This window comes from Oreochromis aureus, linkage group 12 (genome assembly GCF_013358895.1).
Source record: "Oreochromis aureus strain Israel breed Guangdong linkage group 12, ZZ_aureus, whole genome shotgun sequence".
Taxonomy (NCBI): Eukaryota; Metazoa; Chordata; class Actinopteri; order Cichliformes; family Cichlidae; genus Oreochromis; species Oreochromis aureus.
The window spans coordinates 15,667,485-15,694,658 of NC_052953.1; the positions used below are offsets into that span (position 1 = coordinate 15,667,485).

At 41.5% G+C, this 27,174-nt stretch overlaps 2 protein-coding genes across 2 annotated transcripts in view; both read left to right on the forward strand.

Moving 5' to 3' along the window:
• The first annotated feature begins 1,216 nt into the window (after positions 1–1,216).
• foxd5 (forkhead box D5) lies at positions 1,217–2,578 on the forward strand. The gene has a single exon (XM_031728184.2). The coding sequence runs from the start codon at positions 1,329–1,331 to the stop codon at positions 2,373–2,375; it is 1,047 nt and encodes a 348-aa protein (XP_031584044.1). The 5' UTR covers positions 1,217–1,328; the 3' UTR covers positions 2,376–2,578.
• Positions 2,579–3,465: 887 nt separating this feature from the next.
• The window catches only part of pgm5 (phosphoglucomutase 5), a 30,160-nt gene continuing 6,451 nt past the window's right edge, over positions 3,466–27,174 (forward strand). The window contains exons 1-9 of the mRNA XM_031728194.2: positions 3,466–4,140; positions 5,660–5,822; positions 6,239–6,385; positions 6,594–6,719; positions 6,816–7,006; positions 9,182–9,336; positions 16,872–16,987; positions 21,467–21,602; positions 22,971–23,154. Coding sequence (XP_031584054.1) covers positions 3,883–4,140; positions 5,660–5,822; positions 6,239–6,385; positions 6,594–6,719; positions 6,816–7,006; positions 9,182–9,336; positions 16,872–16,987; positions 21,467–21,602; positions 22,971–23,154 — 1,476 coding nt within the window. The 5' untranslated portion in view covers positions 3,466–3,882. The remainder of the gene's footprint in view (positions 4,141–5,659; positions 5,823–6,238; positions 6,386–6,593; positions 6,720–6,815; positions 7,007–9,181; positions 9,337–16,871; positions 16,988–21,466; positions 21,603–22,970; positions 23,155–27,174) is intronic.

Genomic DNA, 27,174 nt, shown 5'->3' on the forward strand with positions numbered 1-27,174 from the left:
AAAAAAAAAAACACTGTGTCATTTATTTTCTTTTGAATAACGCAGTTATTGGACAATACTGTGAGGTGTGCGTGGCGCACCTCACAGTATTGTCAAATAACAGCGCTTGCAGCTTTAGTTGATGATTGTAACACTTGACAAATTAGCCCTTGACAAATACAGCTACTCTATTTTTATTTTTTATTTTTGGTATTTGTTACTTAAGCCTTCATTGATACAGGTATATGAGAACCATCTCTTGCGCACACAGTAGGTCCTGTCAGGTAAGGAAATGGGTGGAGTTTCCCCAACGTAGTCATTTGCAATGGAGATGCTACAGCAGCGCTGTTTTAGCACATGTCTGATGTCGGCCAGATTTGCTTTAAGAACGGCTTTGCATTACATTTGTCGCGATTGTAAAACCGAGGTGCGCGCAAACACAAAGCGCACCGTGCAGCTGTGCCGTTTCCGAATGCGATTCTGATGCTGATGGCCTCGTTAAGGCGACTGCTGCAGCTTTTCTTAACTGGCTGCGGGAAGCCCTACCATGGCCATTTTCATGGTCAAACCACCCACGGGCATCCAGAGGTGGCAAACTAAACGAACCCACAGGGGGTTCCGAGTGAGAAAGCCTTGATTTCTTATCACGTGCTAGGCCTGGTGTTAAAATTCTCAAGACCCCCCCCCCACACGCACACACACCACTCTGCTGCTGTGCGATTTGTAATATAAAATGTAAATTTTAACTTGTTATTTGTTTCTTAGAACAAGACAGTTACAGGTCAATGCAGACTCAAAGATTTCGATACCGGCGACCATAAAGCGAAAAAGAAACCCCAAACCCAACAACTAATGAATCGCATGCAATGTTTTTTGTATAAGTGTGTGTGTGTGTGTGTGTGTGTGTGTGTGTGTGTGTGTGTGTGTGTGTGTGTGTGTGTGTGTGTATTTTACTTGTCTCCGGTTCCAGGATTTGTATAACTGAAATAAAACGCGTAATAAACACAATAATAACATACTGGCACCGTGGTGTTTCTGTGTATTGTATGAATAGGCCTTACGCACATCAGGACCACGCAATCCCCCCTTCCTCATTTGTTTGCTTGCCGGGGCTCCCCGCGGTGTGAGGCTACTCTGATAGGTCCAGAGGGTTAATGGGACTGGCCTTCAGGGCAGCAGCTTACTAGGATATAAAGCCACAGCTCCCATCACGATAGCACAAGAAGTATCAATAGATGCGCTTTTACGCACAGTCGAGGGGCCTGTTGGTTTTTACGCACGGCAAACCATTAAGGCCTCTTTGGCACAGTTGAGTTTTTACGCGTTTGTGAGAAATCTTAGGTGTGACTATGACTCTCTCAAGTGAATTTGAAGCTTCACAACATGCCGGATTGCCTATACAAGAGGATGCGATTGACATAGTAGGCGAGGATGTCCACTATCGAAATGAGTGCTCTACGGGTTCCTCAGCAGAATCTGGTGCGGAATTTGACTCTTCAGAACCAGAATCGTCGGGGGAAAGCGAGAACAGTTTCTGCGCAGACGCACCGCCGTCAAGGAAAGCCCAGAGCAGCTCGGTAAAGCCCCCGTACTCCTACATTGCTCTCATCACCATGGCTATCCTGCAGAGCCCGCTGAAGAAGCTGACGCTTAGTGGCATATGTGACTTCATTAGCAACAAGTTTCCCTACTACAGAGACAAGTTCCCCGCTTGGCAGAACTCGATCAGGCACAACCTCTCCCTTAACGACTGTTTCATCAAGATTCCGAGGGAGCCCGGAAACCCGGGAAAAGGCAACTACTGGTCTCTGGACCCTGCTTCGGAGGACATGTTCGACAACGGCAGTTTCCTCCGCCGGAGGAAGCGGTTCAAGAGAAACCAGCCCGAGTTCGGCAAAGACGGACTGATGTTTTATTCCAGCTTGAACTGCTACCGGCCGTACGGACACCCATATAGCATAACTGGCCAGGTAAGCCCCACGGCTGCCTCTTCTGTTCGTTACATGCCCCTGCAGGAAAGCATCGTGATGCCTTCCTCTTCCTACCACCTCCTACCACAACCCCTGAACAGCCACGGAAAGTGCGTTGGGCCTAAAGACTTCAGAGCGCAGCTTTGCGCAGCAGAACCAGCTGAGCCGAAGTCCGGCCCACAGGCAAAGTGCTCCTTCAGCATCGACAGCATCATGAGCAGACCCTCTTCCATCAGTCAGCACAACTCAAACCCACAGCTAGGCCCGCACGGTGCTCTCGGTTACGGTCAACTCATGCCTGGCCCTGCTGCCTGTTTGGTTCCGACCCTCCTGCAGCCTTCCAGGAATCAGTTCTGCCCTCCTCCCATCCTGAGCACTGCTCCTTTTATAAACGAGCACCTCAGACTGTCGTACCCTCGCTGCTGAACCCTTTGAAAACACTTTACAGTGTCTATATGTTTGGCGTAGCTCATTTCTTAAAGAAATGTTTTTTATTGCATGATATTTATGTGTGTTATGTCTGTAAATAAGATGTGTTGTAATATATTTGTCAAGGTTGCTTCAGGGGAAAACTTCGTCAATGTGAATGTGTTTTTTTTATTAAGTAACGTGGCAAAATAAAATGAATATGTGGGAAACGATTGCAAGTTTTGTTATAATTTGAGTCAGTGCACAGTGCTCCTAAGAGCTGTAGGTGGATTTACTCAGAGCAGGAATTATTGTTTGTGTGTAAGTTTGACAATCACTTAGATTTTCTATATTTTCTGTAGTCTTTATTTAATATTTGTACCTGAAGTACTGGTGATGCCAAACATTTATTTTAGCAACAGCAAAAATGACTTAGTATAATTTCACTGACAGTATTTACTGTAAGGGTTCAACATTGTGTTGGCCTGCTTCCTCTTGATCACCTTAACTCACTTGTAGTCTACAGGCTACAAGAATGATGAAAAAAATCAGATTTTACTAAAGTCATTGTCAAATTATAAAAACACATTTCCACCCAGGAAATGAGTAAAAGCTTTACAAACGCAGGCCTTAAACTCGCACTGGCCATTGCTGATTAAATAATGAAACTCACTCAAATGAGAGTGAAGCAGCAGGTTTTAGAAATGAAACTCTGTATCCCTAATTGGTACTCTCACATTTACGTGTTTCATCAAGTATACAAAATAATAATGATAATTAAAAGTCACTTTTTCCATTCTGCCTCAAGGTCGCACTGTTTCCAAAATATTGGAGCAGACGTAAGCGCACTGAAGTTGGTCCGTGTTATGGGATGGGCTACTTAAGAATTTACAGAACACACAGAAGTCAAGATCTATTAAAACATTTTCAGTTCAGAAAATAATAATAATTAAATAAAAACGGGACACTAAGATACTTCTAGATTTTTGTAACTGACTATAGTAATGGCCTGTGGGTTAGTGTGAAAAGCACACACACACACACACATAGGCGTGTCCGGTTGCAGACCGGTGCCGACACAATTCCCTTTTGCCATCAGTCAGATGTCTATTTTTGGCCGGAGGCTCAGCTGATTGTGAGTCTTGACGAGTCCACCCCTCCCTGATTTTTTTTCTTCATAGTCAGTTGTTCAGGCTTATTAGAAGAGGGAGTTGTCCGCCAGCAGAGGAGGAGAGCGCTGGTGGCTGCTTAGCTCAGCCAGTACTATAGGATGCGACTCCTGGCTTGGGTCGAGGTGAAAACATTTTTGATTGGCTGTTTCTTGTCACTATAGCCACTTCGTCCCTGTGTGGGACTGCTGTCATCGCTTTTTTCCTCGACGGGGGGGAAACAACCTTTACTTCACTCTAGACTGACAAGTTGCATCTTTGAGCGAACTTATTTTTTTACTCAGTGGTGTAAAATCCTACAAAACAAAACAAACAAACAAAAAACTCCACCAAACTTAATTGATCGGTTAAGGAGGATGGAGACGAGTCCGATCCCGGTGGTGACGGTCCAAACCGCCCCCTTCGAGGACCAGCGGCCCGGTACCAATGGACTGCGGAGGAAGACTGCGGTGTTCGAGGGGAAGAAAAACTACTTGCAGAACTACATCCAGAGCGTGCTGTCCTCCATCGACCTGCGGGACCGACAGGGTTGCACCATGGTGGTGGGCAGCGACGGCCGCTACTTCAGCCGAGCTGCAATCGAGGTGATAGTGCAAATGGCAGCTGCCAACGGGGTAAGAATAGGGCGACCACCAGTGTCATGCATTTGTTCCTCTCTGTCAGCATGCAGGAGTCACTTGTAACCAGCAGTAATGTCACTGATCTGCTCTGCGTTGGTGTAAGAGTTACTACAAGCAGGCTTAAACGCTTTTAGAAAAACATTCTTGTTGCAATGGAAGATCAGCGGGTTCATAAACGGAATAATTATTACACTTTACCAACAAGTTCAGGATGTTAATGTGGCCTATGGCTTCTTTTGACCTGCACATATATTTAAATCATTAACACAGAGCTGGAACAATTCACTGGGCTGGGAAATTTAGGATCATCAGAGGTTATTCTGCTACTTCTGGTGGGACTTTGGGAGTTTTATAATAAACCAGAATTGTGCAGTTGCTTATAGTTGTTTCACATTTGCAGTAATTGTTGATACTGATACATACAAATCTGCTGAGTTGAATTTAACAAGCTGCAAATAGGTTAAAATAAGAGGACAAAGTGAGGCACTGAGGAGGAAAATCCCTGCAGCTCTTAGGCTGTGAGAGCTTTGCAGTTGGCTTGAAAAAGTTCCAAAGGAAAATTGGAAAGGAACATAATTTGTTTTGGGGATCAGTGTGTTAAAAAAAAAATTCTTTCTGCTGGTCCAGCCAAATGTCTTCTGGTGTCAGCCTTATCAGCACTTCCATCCATCCTGCTCTATTTTCCTGCCTACGTCTGCCCCCCACCACCGCCAACACACTGCCCACACCTCTCTGTTCAATCTATCAAGGGCTAAGTCTACATGCTGGGGATCCCCTGTCATACTGCAAGGAAAAGAACCAGAAGGATAATAGAAACACTTGCCAACTACCCACCCAGTGCATGTGCTATCCTTCTCGACGCTGGTTACTGAGAAGATTCCATTTGTTAGGGCTTTCCCTCACTTTCTGATCAGTCCTTTATATACACATGCAACATCCCGGATGTTTAGAGGATGCCAGGAGAGCAAATTCCTCTCCAGTGAGGACAATTTTATTTAGAGAAGCTGGTATGCAGGAGAATTATGTTGGTGGTATTACCACTTTAGTATAAATAGAGGCGTAGTTCTGTTATTTAGGCATCCTTCTAGGGGGAGATCATTTGCCTTTTAAAGCAGGCAGCCAATTAGTCGCCCGCAGAATGACAAGATTCTCTGGGACAGGAAGCTTTCGGTCCACTTTTTGCTGTGATTTTTAACTTTTTGAGATCAGGAGAGAAACAAATATGTTGGTTTTTTTTAAACAACGCAATATCCAAAAAGGTTGCAAAGCTGTATAAAATGTTAATTAAAAACAATATTATGTGGATTTCAAAAAAATTCAAAGCATATGTTTGATTGAAAATGGAACAAAAATTTGTAACTTTTTTACAAATATGTTGCATTCTGCTTTTATAAAGCATTATGACTCTTTTTGAAACACAAAGACATTATATTATATTATGATTTTAGACCAGGTGATATCTGGAATGATATGAAAGCATTAATGCCCTGTCAATAATATTGGTGATGCACAGATTGGTCGTCTGGTAATTGGCCACAGTGGGCTCCTGTCCACCCCTGCGGTTTCCTGCATCATCAGGAAGATCAAGGCCATTGGAGGGATTATCCTTACGGCAAGTCACAATCCCGGAGGCCCTGGAGGAGACTTTGGAATCAAGTTCAATGTGGCAAACGGAGGTGAGGATTTAGAAAATATATTTGCTTTTCCATCTGATTCTTATTTAGAAATTTTAAAGTCAAACATAGAAGTTTGAGACAATTTGATTTAAAAAATATATATATTTTGAGGCAAAAATTAATGCTAATGTTACAACTTGGCTCCTAGGCCATGATATAAAATGGAGTGTGATATCAGAATTGACAAATACAGGTGATTTGTTCCAATCACTACATCCATAAGTTAAAAAATCTAGAGCACCAAATACAACTTTAATAACATTACAAGTTTCTCTAAGCATGCCTTTGTGCCACACCTTCTCGTGGATGGGCAGTTAAGTAAACCCATACATGTATCCAAAGACTCTTGTACAGCCAAGAGTTGTAACACCAGTGAGGGATACATTTTTCATTGTCTTTGTTTCTCTGTCTGGCAGGGCCCTCTCCAGACACAGTGATGGAGAGGATCTACCAGGTGAGCCGGACACTCGAGGAGTACGCCATATGCCCTGATCTCCGCATTGATCTCTCTAGGCTAGGAAGACAGGAGTTTGACCTCGAGAACAAATTCAAACCTTTCAGAGGTACAACATTCGTGCATGTTTAGTTAAAAAGCTTCTCTGCATCATTCTGAATTCTTCAGTATTATCCACAAGCGTGGATTTTTCCCCACATTGCTACAAACTTTCCTGTTGTGTGATGCTAGTAGAACCCCTCTTTCTGTCACTCAAAATGCACAGAAAAAAAACATACTCTCATCCAGTACTAACAGGTTCTTCTGTCTCTATCCAGTGGAGATTGTAGACTCGGTTGAAGTGTATCTACAAATGCTACGAAACATCTTTGACTTCACTGCCATTAAAAGTCTCCTCACAGGACCAGATCAGCTTAAAATACACATAGATGCCATGAACGGAGGTCAGTTCATCATCATACGTCCTGTAAGCCCTGCACTGCAGTTAATGTTATTCATATTATTCTGCTAACTTCTACTCACCTTTTGCTTTGTTACAGTGATGGGCCCCTATGTACGTAGGATTCTGTGTGATGAGTTGGGAGCCCCTGCTAACTCTGCTGTAAACTGTGTACCTCTGGAGGACTTTGGTGGCCGACCTCCTGAGCCCAACCTGACTTATGCCACCTCTCTGGTAGAGTCCATGAAAGGAGGCGACTTTGGCTTTGGGGCGGCATTTGATGCAGATGGGGTAAGCCATTTGCTAGAAGTCCTACTCCAGAATGTGCAATCATTTTTTCAAGACATCCATGCTCTGATACTTTTCAAGTGTACCATATAATAGTGGTTTACACATTTTCTTCACAAATGAAAGGGAACAGCCGGAAGTGGCTTTTAATGTAATTCAGTAATCACAGAGTGTATCGTGTACCTCTGTTAATGTTTGGTTACTGCAGTAAACGCTTTATACAAACAAGATTTCCTGTTTCAAATTAAAAGCCCTCTATTATTTCAGGAAACAGAAAGGCTTCACTGCTTATATTGTGAAACATGCGCAGGACCTAAAGAACTCAAACTCAAAGTTTTATTAAAGTAAAATCGTAATATTAAGATTACCTATGCCCAGGACATTCATCCTTTGACAACTGGCTACTAATTTACACTGGAAAAAAGGGGGCAGGGAGAAAGTTACATAACCTTAGAACCAATTTCTTAGGTATAGATAATTATTTTCTGAACAGTGACAAAAGTCTTGTAGGATGTCTTCTGGGCTGTCTTGAGGGGAAAACTGCTTCAGTACTGTTTGCCTTAAAAAACAAACAACCGTGAAAAACATCAGAATTAAAGCGACATTTGAAACATTTACATAGACCCCCAAGTTATTCAAAAACTGGATAAAATAACAATTTTCCACTAAAACTTATTTTGATCTGTGTTGTACTGCAAACACTCTTATTAAGCAGGACAAAGGAAGAAGTGCGCAAAAAAGTAAATGCAAAAATTAATAGGTAATACTCAAAATCACTTACTATACATTTTAGGGATGTTTCTGAGGTCTTATTAATCTGTACTGCACAGGAGGATGTTCCTAAAGAATATTATGAGCTGTCCGCTGTGAATTGCCCAGTATTCCTTCAACTGGATTTGGCTTAAAAGGAAATTAAAATACAGGGATTGGAAAATGCATTTAGAGATCTTTAGTAACTTAGACTCCTGCAGATGATGGTGATATATATCCTTCAAAATTTGGTTTAATAAGTCATTTAAAAAAATATTTTTAAAAAGAAACAGAAAATACTGACCTATGTGTGCGCTGGGATCATATTTAAGAACATATTTAAGTGACTGTGGCTGTTTTAGTCCTCATACATCCACAATATCTCTAATAATCCAAAATATTAAATAATTAAATAGATCCTTTTTGTGGTATTTACATACCATGTCGCTCCACAATCTATTCATTCATTTCTTTAAGCCTAGCTGACTTTTATTGCTATAAAAGCTACATCCAAGATATTGACTCCAGCCAGAGACGGCAGAGAAATCCTTATTTATTTTTTATTTGTTTATAATTGCACGTTGATATCAGGAGTGAAGGCAATGGGCGCGAAGTTGCAGTGCATCCACAATAATCCAATGGCCGTCTCACTTTTTCCACAATGTCATCCAATAGACATTTATTCTGCATAAACAGACACAGGCACACACTGTTTGCTTAGTAGTGTAACATCAGGAGAATTACATCACATCTGCTCTGTTTCTCCCCCAAGGATTGGTATCTCCACTGTGATTAGCACCGGTGGTTATTATCATACTGGGTGGATGTTTCTTTTTTGGGGATATATAGTAACCGATATCTTCCACGCTCCCCACAGTAATAATGAATCCTGTGGGGTGGTGGGGGGATTGTACTGAGAATTTGTTACTTGTACTGTTCTGTTTTGTAACCCTCTACTAAAGATCATTTATAGTAACATGAATGTTTGTGTTACAACCACTCTTTGTCCTTAAAGGATGTTGTTTCATATGTTTCTTCATTATCAGTAACGCTCATAAAAAGACCAACAATGTTCTAATCAGTGTCTTAAAACGTGACAGATTCCCTATCCCTTCAGCAGAATTCAGCTCATTACTATTTAAGTCATTATTTGGTGAGTTCAAAAGTATTTACGGCAGCAGGATGGAGTGCTGGGGACTGATTTAAAATAAACTAGAGGGGCTATATTCATTGTAATGAAGGGACATTAGCTTTACAACAACAGTGGTGGCCTGAGGAGGATTAAGCAATTCGTTTTGGTCTTTTTGTGGGGTTTGTAGGCAATACATGTACTATAAAAGGGTTCATTAATGCAGTTAGGCTACATTTAAAGTTATAACTAACTACACAGGACTCACAAAGCACTTTATGTTTTTGTGATGTTCTCAGGACCGATACATGATCCTTGGAGAAAATGGCTTCTTTGTGAACCCATCAGACTCAGTGGCCATCATGGGTGCTAACCTCTCCACCATCCCCTACTTCAGACAGTACGGCGTCAAAGGGTTTGCTCGAAGTATGGCCACCAGTGCTGCCCTTGATAGGTACAACACACACAGACACACACACATACACACACACACACACACACACACACACACACACACACACACACACACACACACACACACACACACACACACACACACACACACACACACACACACACACACAAACAATCTGTAGATCTAGAAGTTCTATAACACCGCCCACTCTCTTCCTTCAAACTCCTGCATCGACCCAGTCTCTGGAGAGGGACGACACCCACTATGAATAAAGCTGTGAGATCACCCCCCCCTCCCCTCACACACACACACACACACACACACACACACACACACACACACACACACATGCACACACCAAACACACACACCAAACACACACACACATTTACTCACCCCCCTATAAATACTGTGTGTTACGTAAGAGCAAAGCTAAGCAGAGGGTGCTGAGTGAGAGGACGTGATCACCGCCAAAGTCATCTCCATTAACATTGTTCCAGCAGGAGAGATCCCGGCACAGCACCTCGCTGACGCTTCTGCAGAATGCTGCTCAAGGGAGCCGTTTGACGAATGATTAATCTACTATAGTTGCTAAAGACTATGTATATGGATGGCAGTCATGACGTTTAGCTGTTCAACATGACCTTATAGAAGTGCAAAGATTTCATCCTCCCCTTTAGTAACTTTCAACACAACCTCCCTTTGACCCCTACCTATATTTATTTAATCTGACCCTCTGTTTTCTACTACCAGAAGAAGCGTATAGGTGCATATTTATTTGTGTCTATGAACTAGACACATTAAAGATGCACTAATAATAATGGGCTTCCAAAAGCATTTGGATGAGATTAAGAAAGTAAATCACTATTTTCCATATTTTACATTATCCAGACAAAGTTACTCTCAGCTCAAAGGACTCCTTCCTAAAAGACTACTTGATGAAGAGAAGCCTGTGGTGGGCAGTGATGTGTCACACTGTCTTCTTAAACCACCATGTGTGATTTAAAATCTAAACAGCATCCATCAAATTTCTTTCAATTATCCATGTGTGTCTTTATGTGTGCGAAAGAACTAATCCCTTACTGTTTGTAAGTGCTGGAAGTCACAGAAAGTGATGCTACTACCAACCCTGATCCATCTGAGTTTCACAGTTGTGAGAAATGCTTAGAGGCACTAAGAGAAACAATTATTTGATCGCCCTCCTGAACTTGTAAGTTTGCTCACTTACAAAAAAATGATCTGTCTGTAGTTTTTTTTTTTTTTTTTTTTTGAAAGAGACAGAACATCAACCAAAGATTAATAAAAGGCTTAAAATAAAACTTATAAATGGATTTGCTTGTCATCGAGTTAAATAAGTATTTGATCGCCCTCAACCCAGCAAGAATTCTGGCTCCCACAGATTGTAATTGATAGATTACAATTCATATAAAGCCCACCTGTCCACAGTTTCTTTAATATCGGCCTCTCAGTCTGAACCTCCGTGCAAGATCTTGCCTCATGGAGTGAGGATGATCATGAGAAAGATAATGGATCAGCTAAAACTGCTGGGGAAGACCTTATTAATGACCTGAAGGCAGTTGGGACCACTGGTAACACACTATGCTGTAATGTATTTAAATCAGATGGCCACCCCTTTCTGACCTGGGTTGTTCCAGAGGTTTCTTCCCCTTAAAAGGGAGTTTTTCCTTCCCACTGTCGCCAAGTGCTTCCACATAGGAGGTCCTCTGATTGTTAAGGTTTGCTCTGTATTAATGGAGGGTGTTTACCTTACAGTATAAAGCGCCTTTAGGCAACTTCTGTTGCGATTTGGTGCTATGTAAATAAAATAAAATTGAATTGGAGTATATTGAATGTTCAGGTCCATCTTAAGTTTGCCAGTGAACGTCTGATGGGTCGTGAATGTCTCTTCCAATATGACAGCAACCCAAAATATAACGCCATAGCAATAAATGAGCGGCTAAAGAAGAAGCACATTAAGGTCATGGAGTGGCTTAGACACTAGACCTCAACCCTATAGAAAATGAGTGGAGGGAGCTGAACCTGTGAGTTGCCAAGCAGCAGCAAATAAATCTGGTGACCAAAGGTTTCTTCACTAAGTACTGAGTCATTTTTACTTTTGGATAACACTTATTTCACTCAGTGACATTTAAATCAATTTCTAACTGTTATGTAATGCATTCTTTTCTGGATCTTTGGTTGATATTCTGTCACTCTCCATTAAAATGAAACTACAATAAAAATTAGAGAATGATTATTTTTTGTGAGCAAACTTACAAATTCAACAGGGAATCAAATAATTATTTCCCCGTTGTATGCGAATTGGAATGTTACATCACAGAATTGCTGGTTATCTTTATTTACATGGTGCTGTTGCACACTAAGGCAGACAAACACACACACACACAGACTGTATCCCTTGATATTGCACTACTCCTTGCCTAAGGCCATGTCTTATGATGTTGAGCCCTAATAATCACACTGAATGAGTTGCTTGAAAGGTTTGCGTACACTGGCTCCCCAGTCAGCTTGGCCTCATCACACACATGCACACACACACACACACACACACACACACACACACACACACACACACACACACACACACACACACACACACACACACACACACACACACACACAGGCTGAGACCCAAGACACAAATGTCACATGTCCCACTGCAACCCTCAAGCGCGAAGCAATGCCTCCGACACACGCTTTTCAGTTCTTCTTTATCTCTCGTTGTCTACTTTCTGAGCACTTGCCCTTTTGTATTGATGATAGTATGCATTTATCTATGGAAACTCTAATTTAGTTGGGAAGTAGAAGCAACCTTATAGATAATACTTAACCCACTGATAATATCATGCATAATAAACTGCATAACACAGGCTTTTCATTTTTTCACGTTTAACATGATTTCAATTCATTACTTGATGCTATGAGGTCCTAAAGTCTTACTACATCTGCAAATCTGTGATCACTTAACTGGTAATTAATGACTAATGTTGCTGAACAGTGTCACTTTGTTCCACTCTTAGTTTCACAACTGCCGCTCGTATGAGCGTGACACGAGTTCGTCATGTCACACTCATGTTATGTATATAACGGCATGAACCTGATAAACTCAAGAAAGTGTTGAAGTGCTTAGTAGTGTGAAGTCGGACCCTGGAGTCTGTCCAAGTGTGGGCTGTTTTAGGAGACCGTGTGTATCTGTGTTCTGAGTGTTTAGACTGAGGTTCCCTCCCTGCTATGTGTTTAAAGTCAAGCAAACTGTGTTATAAAAGCTGTGATAAATGCGATGGTGTATATACTCTGTGCGCTGATGTGTATGTTAGTGTGTGTTAACAGAAAAGACAGAGAGAAAGTGAATGCAACTGTTTTCAGATAAGCAAAGGAAACTGACTGGATTCAGGTGGACAGGAGGCTGGATTTAAATCTATCACTTTGGTTGGAGTGTGTGCGTGGGTGATTTTATGTCTCTGTGCACATGCTACGCAAGACGCAGTGAGGGAGGAAGGGAAAGTGGGTGGGAAATGTTGGTAAAGGAAACATCTGCCTCTCTTTTCACAGTTCCAGGGATGGAAGGATGTAGGGTTGAGCCACTGGTGTGCCTGTTACGATCATGAAATGTGAGCTCTTGCACTGATTAGCACGGCAAAGTAGAAAGGTCAAATATTTGATGTTGTGCTGTAGCTAAACAGTCACAGAAAGCTATTAATGACTGTTGGTGTTGTGGTCATCGGGATTGTTTTCATGCTGAGGAAAGAATTAGTAATTAAACCAAGCCACTAATTCTGCCTAGTGGTATTGCATGATGAATAAGAATCTAAAGTGATTAAAACCTTTACGCAGTACCTTTTATATTTCCTTTGACAGAGAACATTAGGAGTGATTGACCTCAACGCTGTGCCGGGTAACACCATACAAGGCCACTTAAATCAGGTCAGGCAGGGAGAGCAGCATCAAGAACACAGAACTAGGCAGGCAAAGATAAACATTGCTCTAATAAGCACATTTATCGCCTGATTTACTATGATCAGATAGCAAATATATTCTTGACATAAATTTGCAAAATCCTAGAAAACTGTTTTGACATTATGTCACAAAGGTATGTTGAGATTGGCACTCCAAAATAGCTATGACCACTTCCAATAATTATGCTAAAATTAATTTTAAAGTATGTTCAGCTCTGACTCGTAGAGAACTTCTAGAAAAATCATGGGATAAAATGCCAAGAGAGGAAGGTAGGGAGAGACAGATGGCTTCAGGGTCGGGGTGGGATTACATCAGGGAGTGACTCAAGATCCCGTCTTGTTTCCAGTGATTATGGACAGGTTGACAGAGAAGGATTCCCATGGACTATGATGTTCACAGATAACATTGTGACTTGCAGTGAGAGTAGGGTGAAGGTGGAGGAGGGACTGGAGGGGTGGAGGTGGAGGAATGAAAGCAACAGAATCTGTGTACAACTGAGACAGAGGAGGGTGGAAACGTGAATATACAGTATGTACTGAGTGTCAGGGGGGATTTATGACTGATAGTAGTAGTAAGAGTGAAAGGGAAGGTTTACAAGATGGTTGTAGCACCTACTATGATATATGGTGTGGAGGTGGTAGTGCTGCCAAAAACAGGAGGCAGAGCTGGAGGTGGCAGAGCTGAAGATTCTTAGATTTTTGTTGGGAGTGACCAGGATGGATGGATAGGATTAGAAATGAGTAGATCAGAAAGACAGCTCAGATTAAGTGATTTGGAGACAAAGTAACAGAGCTAAAGTTGAGATGGTTTGAAGATCTCAGAAGATGGACAGTAAATGCGTTGGACAAAGGATGTCGATAGGAGGAGAAGAATAAGATCACAGGATCGTGTGATTGCTAGGGATAGGGATATGGAAGAAAATGATCTGCTGTGGTGTCCCCTGAAGAGAGCAGCATAAAGAAGAACAAAAAGAAGTTCAGCGTTGACTTTCGTGGCAGCATTATCAGCTATTAACATTGCATTTCTGCTTTGACTACTAAGGGTTATTGGTTCAGGTCAAGCTCAAGTAATACTCCAGCATTGCTGCTCTTTTAGCCTGAGCCCTAAATCCAAACTGAGGCGTGAGGGTGCTGAAGGCTATGTTTGGTAAAATGTCAAGCCAAAGCCAAAAGCTGGCCTTATTTTACTTCACGGATGTAGAGAAACATCTTCACTCATTGTACCTTCCCCCTCCGCTGGGATTTACTGAGGTGCAAGATAAAGGTTACTTAGTGTGGGTCATATCGTAAGCGTGTGTGCAACAGAGAGGTTCCAGAGAGTTGAGATGAAGGGAAGTGGACATACCTCCTACCTGCTCAGTTATGAAATTTCTTTCCAGCTCTAATCTTGTCGGGGCAGAGCTTCCAAACCATTCAGGATAGACCTGCTCTAACTTTCCTCAACTGCAGCTCAGTGTTGTCACATCCTAAAAAGAAGTTTTTTAGGTTTGTTCATACATGCAAGGCTGGACTTGCTCATCACTTCATGTGTATTAGAAGATTAAATGTAAGTAAAAGACAGACAATAAACGTCAAAGTAATCAACATCCAAAAATAGAACTTCCTTAATAACCTGAAGAAGGTATTCACAGGGAAGGATAATATAGCCTTTAATTGATTGATACTAACCATTTAAAAAGACTGTATATTATGTGACCGACTTTAGCTTCCTTGCATGTAAATTGTCAACACTAGTGTGAGAAAATGAACTTTGACTGGAGAGCATTACAGTTTACGGCTCACACCTACACACGAGGGGATTGCAGCCCTAAATAGGCCTTCCAATTTCATTCCTTGTGTCTCCAGACATATTAATCTGCCAGCTTTTTTTTTTTTTTTTGAAATCTCGTCAAAAGAATCCAACATCCTGGTTACCCTGAGACATTTTATTATATCTGTTTAAATATACTTGTACATTCATTCTAGCACTGTGTGTATTTAGTCCCCCTGCTTAACTTCAAGAAGTTTTTTTCTTAGTGGAACTGGAAATTAATACGTTTTGGTCTTAAAACCTGTTCTTGTTTGTGCTGTATCCCTGAGGATGTATGGATGTGAATGCTATGCATGGGTGCGTGTGCAAAGCTCTGTTGGTGCAATCATCAAACTTGAGAAAGCACGATTTGCTTTATTCTCACACTGTTTGGACGCTACATTTCTGCAACGTTGCTTGAAAGCCGAGTACTGCTACAGTTAGTGTCGGTGCTTATGTTGGCCGTGGACGTGCCGTTCAAAACATCAAATGCTCGTCAGAAGTTCAGAGTTTCTGTTTTCTTTTAGGAACGCCAGGCTTTCCATTCCAGCACTTTCTTCCCCAGGGTGGGGGAATAAAGCTGGTTTACTCTTATTTGGTCATTTATCCCATCCTCTTGTAAACAGCTGTGGAGGGCACTGGGGGTTTTATGCATGTGTATATGTATAAAACCACTTAAAAATTTTGAAACTCACCCATATTCACATTTATAGTATTGCACCATGAACTCCCACCACATCCCACAGTACGAGCATTTGAGATGCTGGTGTCCATGTATTTGTTCCCTTGGCTGCAATATCTGTTTTGTTGGTTGAAATATTTGGTTCTGCAGTTTTTAGACTTCTCCTGTAAATTGTTTGTATATTATGCAATGATTGCCCTGGAGATGTTTGTTGCAAACTAAACATTAAAACTAAAACTAAACTAAGCAGGATTGAGCTGGTAACTTTTCTAATATAGGATCAAAGACCGAACCTTTTCTTCATGCGATATTTATATCAAGCTGTAAGCAAGAATGCAAATATTAAATTATCTTAACCCTGCTAACTGAACTGGTCGAATGAAAGCTCAAGGTTCAAAAGTCAGTGTCAGTGTGTCGATCCCCGCCCCCCCAGTCTGAGTGGTAACGCATCCTCGGGTAAGATACTGAACCATGAGTTTAAAATGCTGTATGAATGTGTAGCAGAAAGTGCTTTGGGTGCTCAAACTGAGTAGAAAAGCAGTGTATAAGTACTGATCCATTTACCATAAAGTGTAAATTTTTCTTCTTATCGCATCACTGCATTTCCAGTAAATCAATTAGTTACTCTTTATTTTGTAATCTGGAACTGGGAAGTTTTATTAGACTTTCTCTTTGCTCTTTTCCACTTTGGCTCTTTGCACTCCCTTTCCTCCCACATATTGAACTGTTGGCATCTTTTTTCCCCTCCACGTGACCCCAACATACACATGTATTCACACACACAGACACACTCACGCACACACGCACTCCATCTTCTCCTCTCACTATGCTAGCACACGGCTGAGGTTCTAAGTAAACATGAACTAAAAGGTTAACTCACTTTGTTCCTGCTCCCTTTGCCTTATTAAGTTATTGGATGAGCTGCTGGCAGATTGCGCTTGTCATACAGCATTTGGTTTGTTTTATTTCAAAGGTCAGAGTTTTTGTGTGTAAGCTAGTTTCTATATCAGACCTGGGATGTTAGATGTTAGATTTTATTAGATATTAGTTGAATACATTGTGTGTATGTGAGCAAATACATCGCGTGTACAGGCAGTTTTTCTGACTTTTCTCCTCTGCGTGTTTGTAGGGTTGCCAAAGCAATGAAACTGGCCTTGTATGAGACTCCCACGGGCTGGAGATACTTCGGGAACCTGATGGATTCTGGGCGTTGTTCCGTCTGTGGGGAGGAAAGCTTTGGGACAGGTATGACCTAGCACATTCACTCACTATCCAAACAGAAAAAAAGCACTGCCTTTATAAAGAGAGATTTGAAATTGCTGAATATTATGAGTACAGATCTCTACTGAATGCAAATGCAAGGCAGGATCAGCCGGTTAGATTGTGAAAAGAGGATCGCTCATTCAAATCCCCGGACTGTATTTGAAAATGTGAGTGGGAGTATGTGCATCCTTTCCCCTCAGCAACAACTGGTGCCTGCAAACAAAGCTGTCACTAGAGGACTGCAGTGGCCAGCTGCTGCTGCTACTAAATGTGCAGCGAGAACTTGCTGAAACAGTCACCACCACCACAAAATAAAACTTTAAACTTTACATTTTTCCCTACGATTTTGGTCTTTTTTGCTACTTTTGTCTGCCAATCGGCTACTATTATAGTCTAAGTTTGCCAAAAAAGCTGAGCTGTAGGAAGTCAACAAAATCCAGACTAACAGGGTAAGACATGTGACACGTTATTACTTTGCATATTTACATTTTTAAGTAAGTCAAGTCAATTAATATTTTTATAATGTTAGGGTTTGTTTAAAAGCTTTATGGTCATCTGGTTCGTAATATTTCTTGCTCTGTATTGTTTTGTTTGTAAGTGTTATTTTTAAAGACGATATTTTTATTTTTTGGCATTTTGGCCACTCCGATGGATGCATCGGGGAATTCATGGTTTAGTAGCTTGCTCAAGGATAATTCAACATGCAGACTGGCGTAGCTGATCTACTAACCTTCTGACTGCTAGACGACCAACTCCCCCTCCTAAGCCATAACAACCCCAGCAGCTCAACAGCTGATTCCTTAGCTTCCCAGCAAACATGGTTCTCTGGTCAAAACTGGTCGGGGTACGACGTCAAAAACTGAACCTCAGACGGACGCATGTTGACGCTGTTTCCATGTAGAGTAAAAGTTGTGTGTTACAAAGATTAGAAACATAGATCAGATTATTATAAAGAAGAAATTAAATAGATTTGTCTTTGTTCTTTTAAACAGTAACAACTAATATGGCGTGCAAACGGTTTATTAAGTGTTCCTGTATATTAGTTATTACTGTAACACTTTAAAGCTATTTATGGTTTTGCCCTTTTAAATTCAATTTAATTTGTTGCTTGGTGACTTTAGCACATGGGACTCTTACAGTCGTCCCCTCTTTGTTCACAGTGTCCCTATTAAAAACTCAGGAATGCTTTCATTCTAATGTGAAATCAAATCTTCATTGTCACAGCAGGTGGACCCAAACTGCAAAAGTTCTCTTGATAGGAAGTCTAACGAGGACATCCTACCTCCAACTGATGTCGTGGTAACCTCGGCGACCATGGTTAAGCTTTTATTTTGGAACTATTTTGCTTGCTGGGATGCAACCAAAAGACAAAACACTACCAACCTGTCACCTCTAAGAATAGGTGAACTATTTGTATGAGAGCTGGAATAATATCATCAAATAACCCTGGGTAAAAAACGTGATTTATAATCAGGGGTGCACATAAGTGGTCCGCAGGTGCGCATTCGCTGTCAAAATAAAAGACGCGCACCAGATAAGAAGTTGCAACGCGCGTTTGCGTACATAAGATTTTCTGGAGGAGGACAGACATTTGTTTAGAACTCTTAACGATGTCGAAGAAGCAAGCTCCTTTAAGCAAGTACTTTGGTGTTCCTCCACCTCCAAAGAAATGTCAGGAGTCCGAACCGCAAAAGAAGCGCGTATTCTCGGAAAAGTGGTTGCAGGAGGTGAGTTTGCTTCAAACAAATGATGAACGTACAGAGATGTGGTGCAGAATATGCCGTGAAAATCCCACTCTAGCGGACAAAAACAGTGCCTTCTATATGTACGCAAAAGCGCGTTGCAACTTCTTATCCGGTGCGCGTCTTTTATTTTGACAGCGCATGCGCACCTGCGTACCACTTATGTGCACCCCTGTTTATAATGTGACTCCAGTTGTCACAACTGTCATTTTATTTTTATTTTTTGCTGGTTATAAACATGTTTATTTCTTATCTTTTTACTTTTTATTGTTCCTATTGTCTTGGAGCAACCGTAACCACATCATTTCTTTAGGGGTTAATAAAGTATTCTGATTCTGATTCTGATTTAAACATGGGCGTCTGTGGGATTGAAGCACTCAAGTGGACATTACAGGAACTGCAGTTTCTGCCACTGCGTTGGCGTCATTTTTTCAGTCCCTGAGGGTCCTGCTTGGTTCATTCGTTCCAGATCTTTAGTAACTAGCGTGCTGTGTGTAATAATATTGATGAGTGATGAGATTGCTTAAAAGGAAACAAACAAAAAGAGAACATTCAACTATTTATGAAATCATCATTTTCCTTTAAAGGTGAAAACCTCTCACTATTTCCCTATTCCGTTCTCTTCCAGTCTGTTCAAGGTCTACGTTTATAAGCAGTGCATCCTGCCTGCTCATAGCTCCATTCAGAGTCAACTAATAGATGAGAGGGCTGTGACCCTGACTGCATGTGTAAATAATCCCCATTCTTCTGCTATAAAAGGAGACAGGGGCTCCCTGAATCACAGCAACAAACCGGCACTCCTCCAGTGGTAGCGTTTTGTGAATACTAATGCAGACACGCACTTACGCCAGAAAGTAGAAACAATTCATAAAAATACAGTATGGGCTTGCATTTTAGATGCGTGTCCATCTTGTTACAGTCCGAACCTCACCCAAAGTTTAGTCGTTGTTCTCTAATTCCTTGTGACTTCCTCTGCTTCTTTTTCTTTCAACTACTCAACCCTTTGTATTCACTAGAGAGGACACATTTAACATTTTATAACTTGAAGTAAAAAGAAACATGCCAGTGGGTGTGAACAGAAGAGAAAAGACCCTTGATTGTTGCAAACGGAGGAGAAGATGGCGAGCAAATCCAAATATGAGAAGTATCGACAAGGAGGAGAGAAAGGGAAGGAGCTGAGGCTCAGAGAGGACTATGGGAGCTTACTCGTTATCTATCCATGTAAGGCAAAAAAGCTCAGAGGGAGCCCTGGATAGTAAATCATCAGAGCTGCACACCAGTCTTGCTCCCTCTGAGACACGCAGCAAGAACAGTGTTAATTTAGAGAGCTATGTCAAACTTTGCGGGTTTTATTGGTGTCACTTTGAAAACAAAGGCACATCAGGTTAAGCTGTGTTGACATAGATATTAGATGTCTTTTATTAGGTGTCAATCTCCGCCACCTTTTCTGTTAAGATGAATGACGAAGACACAGAGAATGAGGCAGGGACTTAACAATAACAACTGCCAGTTTCCTAATGTGCCTGACATAAAGCTTTAGGTTCTTATTTTTAGTGTAGATGTTGAGAGGAATAGTAAAACAGACACTGCTTTTCGGTTTTTCATTTTTTTTCTGATTTATAAAATATATATAAATCCAGCTTAAAATAACAGCTCACTTTCCATTTAAAGCTCAAGCAGGGGAACGTTTCTAACACATGCTTAACCTCAACACATACCTTTACAGTGCAGCTGTCTCTGAGAACAGAGCGAAAGCTCCCCAGTGAAGGAGACTGTGGGTGCGATGTGCTCCTCTGTTTGAGTTTATGTTTGCTCTGGGCGGGCAGGAAAGATTGTTTGTCTTGCAACTTTTTGTACGTTTCCAAGAGCCAGCGTCCCGAGGCAACTGTTGTGAATTGGATCTGTGAATGAATTCAGTTGAATGTTGTAGATTAAAATTAACCCACAATTATACATTTACTTTAATAATTGGTCAATACAATAAACCTTCCCTTTAGTTAAATTGCAGATGAAAGTATTGTTCCCTTTCTTTGATAAAGTAACAGTTCATAATTTTTAATTCATCGTTATTGTAACAAGATTCAGATAGTAAAATCAAGTCGAACATGCAGCTATTACTAGGAGATGGTTAGCTGAGGTGGTATAAAAAATGAGAAGCTAGAGTAGATGAAACAGCTAGCTTAACTCCAAACTAACATGTTTTTTCTACCTTGGTACCGTATATCTGGATTTAGTGGAAGTCATGTGCTAGGTAATGGCACTTATGTAGGGCTTTTCTACTGAATTTGAGCCTTACATTCTACTGCAAAGCTCATTCACCTAATCATAGAAACCTATTCATATAGCACTTTTATCTATACCTTGAGATTGAGATTCAGCATCTTGTCCAAAGATAATTTGAAACATGTACTGGAGGAGCTGGTGACAAATCTGCCGAACTTCAGCTTGGTAGACCACCTGCGCTACCATGTAAGCCACAGTGCAGAAAATATAAACAACTTCTTATACAGACCCATGCTAACTGCTTATCCTTGTTTCTAGTGTTTGTGTTACGCTGAGCTAAAGGGCTAATCATAATTTCCAAAATTAAAATAATCTTCGATGCCTTGCATGAGGCCAAATTTAGCTCCACTGCAGATTTTTATGGAAGTTTAGTCCCAATAACTAAGAGAAGTTTACAAAGAGATGTTGAATTTTGCACGCTTTCCTTCTCTTCCAGGTTCTGACCACATTCGTGAGAAGGACGGTTTGTGGTCTGTGTTGGTGTGGTTGTCCATTATGGCAGCCAAGAAACAAGGTGTTGAGCAGATTGTCAGAGAACACTGGGCCAGGTTTGGGCGTAACTACTTCTGCAGGTAAACGGCTAAGTAATCAAAACATTGTGTATCTATTGAGGTTTCTCATGTGATGTCATGTGCACATTGCTCAAGATTCGTCCGCCATATTATGGTGCGATGCAACCACACGTTGCTATTAAAAAAGGTTTATTCCCCAAGTAGTTGATAGTGGCTCCCGGAGGCTGATGTGGTATTGCTGTCAATGCGATAACTTCAAAATGAGATGATGTATCGTTTTCAAAATGATACCATGCAAATACGTGCATGTACTAAAACTCTGGGGTGAGTTTGAATCTCAGTCACCTTGACCTTAAGAGGTCAGAGGTCAGTTTTTCTGAAAATCTTATGAATGCAATTTCTCAAGAACGAGTCACCTAGGATTTTGAAATTGATAACACATATGCATCTACTAGAAGGCTAGGGGGCAGCACTGGTAGCCACAAGCATTCTCATGTTGGGCTTTGAATACTAGTAAATTACACGCCAAGCAGTAGTAAAACTTGACAAAGTGTGACACAGAAATAGAGACGATTTGCCTTCAAAGTAAAAGTCGTTCAGAAGTCTTTTACTTTGAAAGTTAATGGTTCCTGTTTCCATTTTGCGTTGCATTTTTACAGTTTCACAGCAGCTCAAAAAGTAGCTGGATGGTGTTTGTAGGCAAGCCTGTAACTTCCATTCACACTACGGACAGCCCACGATGAGTGGTTGATAGATGGTCACCGACTGGCCTCTAAGCCGGTGTGACTGAAACCTTATTCACTTGATCCTACATCGTCGCCGTGATTGTCACACATCCAAAATAGCCTACAAGCTAATGCCGTGTGGTTACCTCAAATCTTTTCTCACTCCTTTACTAGTTTTCGTCAGAACCTTCATCATGATTGTGTGAATACATGCTGACTAACTTCAGTAATAACTTCTCTTCACCTCGTCTTAGTCCCTACCAACTCTGCATATGCCTCGCAGGCTTTCACCTTAATCCACCCCCCTCCCTCCAGTCCTTCTCACTCGTTCTTATTTTAACTTCTCCCCTGTGAGAGGCACAGATAGCTGCCACAGTCAGTCTTCCCACTGATAGCTGCAGCAGTTTTTATGTTCCCACAGAGAGCTTCTCTAAACTGATGTTTCCCACAACACATAAAGTAGATGGACAGGATATACAGGACAAGTCCCCAGAATTTCTGTGGTACATTTGTTATGCAATCAGTCACAATGACAAAGTAGCTTTCTTGCAATTTAGAGCCCTTCTCGGTAACAAAAGTAAGATGATGAGGCATTAGAAAACTGAACATACCTAACATAAGCAAACTCTCCCTTTTCTGCTTTCATGACCCCATTGAGTCTTGCGTGTGGTCATGATTCTTGTGTGCATCTTATGATTGTCAGGTTTGACTATGAAGGTCTGGACCCACGTGCAGCCTTTTACCTAATGAGAGATCTGGAGGCAGTAATCTCAGACAAAGCATTCACCAGCCAGAAGTTTGCTGTAGGGGACCACATGTACAGCGTGGAGAAGGCTGACAACTTTGAGTACATTGACCCCGTGGATGGAACAGTGGCTCGAAACCAGGTCAGTGTAAGGAAGGCTGTAACAGCAGGATGTTGCATGACACGTTATTATTTGGCAATTCACACTACAGCCCTTTTCCAAAGAATCCCAAATGGGAATATACAGCCCACCATGGGAAACACTCCAGTAGATAAGGTGTGTACTGACTTCTATCGTCCAGCTGCAGAACAAAGTCCAGCTGTCAGCATAAGCACCCTGAAAAAGGAAAAAAAATATCCAAACAAATTAAACGGCAGCTTCCGTTCAGCTCCCACAGTAGCACCACCGTACCATATAAGGTTAATTACACACTAGGAGGGAATCCCAAGACCAATTTATAAATTGCACACAAGGAAAAAAAATTTCTTCAAGAATTTCCCAAATATGGGATAAATAAAGTGTTTCTTATCTTATCATGGCCCACCAAAGCAGCCAATGCTGGATGTTCTGACAAATGTGAAATGCATGTAACACAAAACTTAACATGGTGACAGCTAGACTTGTAGTCAAGACCACCTAAACCAAGACCAAGACCAAGACAGACCGAGTCAAGACCAAGACAAAGTCGAGACCAAGACCGAGACCGAGACAAAAAAGTCTTTAAACTGCAGTTTACGGGTGTCAGGCATATTTATGTGTTTTTGCGATGCACTCGCACAGCCCTCTTCACCGCTGTCTACTGTCTCACTCACTTACTGAGAGGACAGACGCACACTCCACTTGACTGTCGCGTCTCTCACCCTCTCTGTTTTTCACATAATGATATTATCCTATATCCTCGCATGTGATTAGCCACAATATGGAGGTATTGGAGCATAGCTGAGCTACTGTGTGAGAGCTGAGCAGCAAAAGGAAATTAAGTGAGGAGCCGGATCTCGCTCAATGGGAGTCGACTCTTCTGATTCACAACAAAGCACTCTCTAAGCACGGCTCTTAGAGCTGATACTTTTGCGCATGACACATTATCGAACGTTACGTTGTGTGTCATGGATACTGTTGACTCCAAATCTCCCGACCATTATGTCGATCTGAGACAGCAAGACCGAGACAGCGAGACCAAGACAAGACCAAGACCACGTAAAAGTGGTCTCGAGACCGGTCTCAAGACCAAGACCGGTCTTGAGACATCCAACTCACAGCACAGGCATCACTACAGGTGAAGGGAGCACAGGTCAACAGGAAGGCAGAGTTTAAAAAGCCCTGGCTAACTGGCTAGGTGTTTTACATTATGACCAATCCCACTCTGCTAAACTCAGGACCCGCTGCAACAACGAAAAAGAGCATGTCAGGTGACGCTGTGTGAGGCAGGCAGGACTAGACCCAAAGCGCAGACTCACAGGCAAGACCGAACTTTACAAAAGCCTTATTGTTGGATTTATAGATACATAACAAAACTGAGAAGGCTAAGGGCAGACACTAAACCGACAGTGAGAGATTTATCACAACGGGCAGGACACACGGCAAGAGGGAGTTCACAACACACACAGGACAAGAGACTGTCAAAATAAAACAGGAAGCACAATAAGCACACAATAAGACGCAGACTGACTACTACATGAAAGACGAGAGAGCCGAGGGACAGGAGAGGGCGAGAGAGAGTTAGGGGCGAGAGAGCGAGAGATGAGAGAGACACACCGAGAAACGACTGGGAAAACAGGAAACTAAACTGGGAGTGTGACAGGCAAACAAACATGAGGACAAGACTGACTTAACTGGGAGATGCTGAGGGAAGGACACAGAGACAAGACAAGGACCTAAAAGGGACCACAAAACAAACAAGACAACCTAAACTAGAAATACAGAAAAACTCAAGAGTGGGAGAAAACGAAACTAGGAAGCATAAGTCACACCCCTTCCCTTTCCTAACTGACCTGTAAACCAATCAACATTCAACCAACATAAATTAAGCATAAAAGAACCTTAAGCTGTAACAAGACAGATCAGTAGATCCTTTTGTGCAAAAAAAGATTGTTTTAAATAGTTGCCACTTAGGCTAAAGTTACTCTTAGAAGTTTTCTGTGTTTCAATATAAAACTGGATAGCTGGATGCTATTAGTGTCCTGTTTGCTTTACTTATCTCTTGAACCTGCTGTTTCTGTTGAGTTGTAATTGTTTTAGTAAAGTACTACACATCACTCGTAACACAGCACTTTACTTAATTACTCGCTGGAGAAAGTGCTTCATGACACTACTGTTTACATCACTTAAGTGTTGGATTCTTCACTGGCTTGGTGTCAGCATGCTGTGCGTGCAGATGCTTGCAAAGAGCAGAAGTTGTGTAGAATGCAGCAGAACATAGTCGTTTCTGTCATGGACTCAATTAGATTAAAAACAACCAGAACAACTTTGAAGTCATTTATTGGTTCCAGTCTCCAAACTGGTTACCTTAAACTGAGATTGACAATAAGTTGACCAACCAAAAACCACAGACCTGTTTGTTCAACCCAACACCAAATTGCATTGCATTAGAAAAGTGACTGAAAAGCTGCTTCACATCAGGTCACACACTCTCTCTTCCCCTTGTTCATATACATGTACTCAGCCTGGTGTAAGCCAGACCACCCACTAAGCTTCAGTCCCGTCTGATCAGCAAGGCTCCATGTTTGGACATGACAGTCTATCTTCCTTTTGAAATTATAAACATATGCATACAGGCACATAACATACAGCGCGTATACTACAAACACCGATAACTCGCTAGGTTAATTTAACCTTCCTTCCTTCCCTTCTTCCTTCCTCTTCGTGTCTGTGACTTTCACCCAGCTGACTTTCCTGTCCTGCCCAGAAATTTGTGGAAATTTGTCAACACTTCTTAGCTTCTGCCCCACCTTACAAACACACACACAAACACACACACATTGTGCATTTTGGTGTGTACATCCGTCCAGTTGTCCATGAGCGTAAGTGTGAACACATGCGTACCCTTCCACTGCCGATCCTTGTTCGCACTTGTGTTTTCCACTCTGACCACCGGCTTCACCTTGTCTATCTTAGCACCGTGAAGGAGTCTTTTGTTATCCTGCTGTGACTATTCCACTGTGTCACCATGGATACAGCAGGCCAACAGCTTTTTAGTCAGTCACCCCAAAATACTGATAAATCCTCAGCATCCCAGTCGCCCCAGTGAATGTTATTACAACACACATTCCTCCCAGGACAGAATTATATCAGCTGTCGTCTCACTTTGCAGTCTCTCCATTGCAAGTGTGTTTGAAGGGGGAAGAGCTGGCACACGAGAGACGCAAACACACTCAAACACAATACACAAACACACAAGACAAAGCTTGGGGGATTTACACAGCAGTGGCATGGCGGCCTTTTGTAGCTGGCTACTGAATACATTCCACGTCGTCTGCATATCAGATGATGGAACAATTTGTGCGCTAAATGTAGATACTGCCTTTTGGATAATTTGGTATTATGTGAAATTTGTTTAGTAAAAGACCTCTACCAACGAAAAGAAGCAAAGGTTTCTGTTAAACTAGTAAGAAACTTGTCTTCTTTATGTTGGTGAAGATTTTTTTTTTTATCTATGACTGATTTTATAAAATGTTGCTTTAAGTTATACTTATGTCTAAATGATAAAGATGGCAACTCACTAAAAGAATAAATTTGATTGTATCTTTATCTAAGGCTGGCTGTGGCTGTATCTCCTAAAATAGCTATAGAATTAGCAGTGCCTTGATAGCTTTTTGACTGTAAGTGGCTCAGAGTGTGGAAAGCAGGGCTGTAGTAACACAAATGTTTTTGTTCTAAGATGTCCGCTGTGAGGCACACGTTTCAAGCACTTACACTCGGAAGAGTGTAGATAGACACACTTTTTAAGATCAAGTCTGATCTACAGTTCTGTGTAAAAGCCTTATCTTTGTTTTATTATTTTTATCTTATTTTGTTTTATTTTTAGGAACTAGACTTTAGCGCCTTTTTTGAAATTGGTTTTGTGCAATAGATCTTTTTTATTTTCATGCTTTGTCTTGAAAAACTGATTATTTTTTCCCATTTGCTTAGTCAAATCTATTAAGAAATGCCAACGATAACACA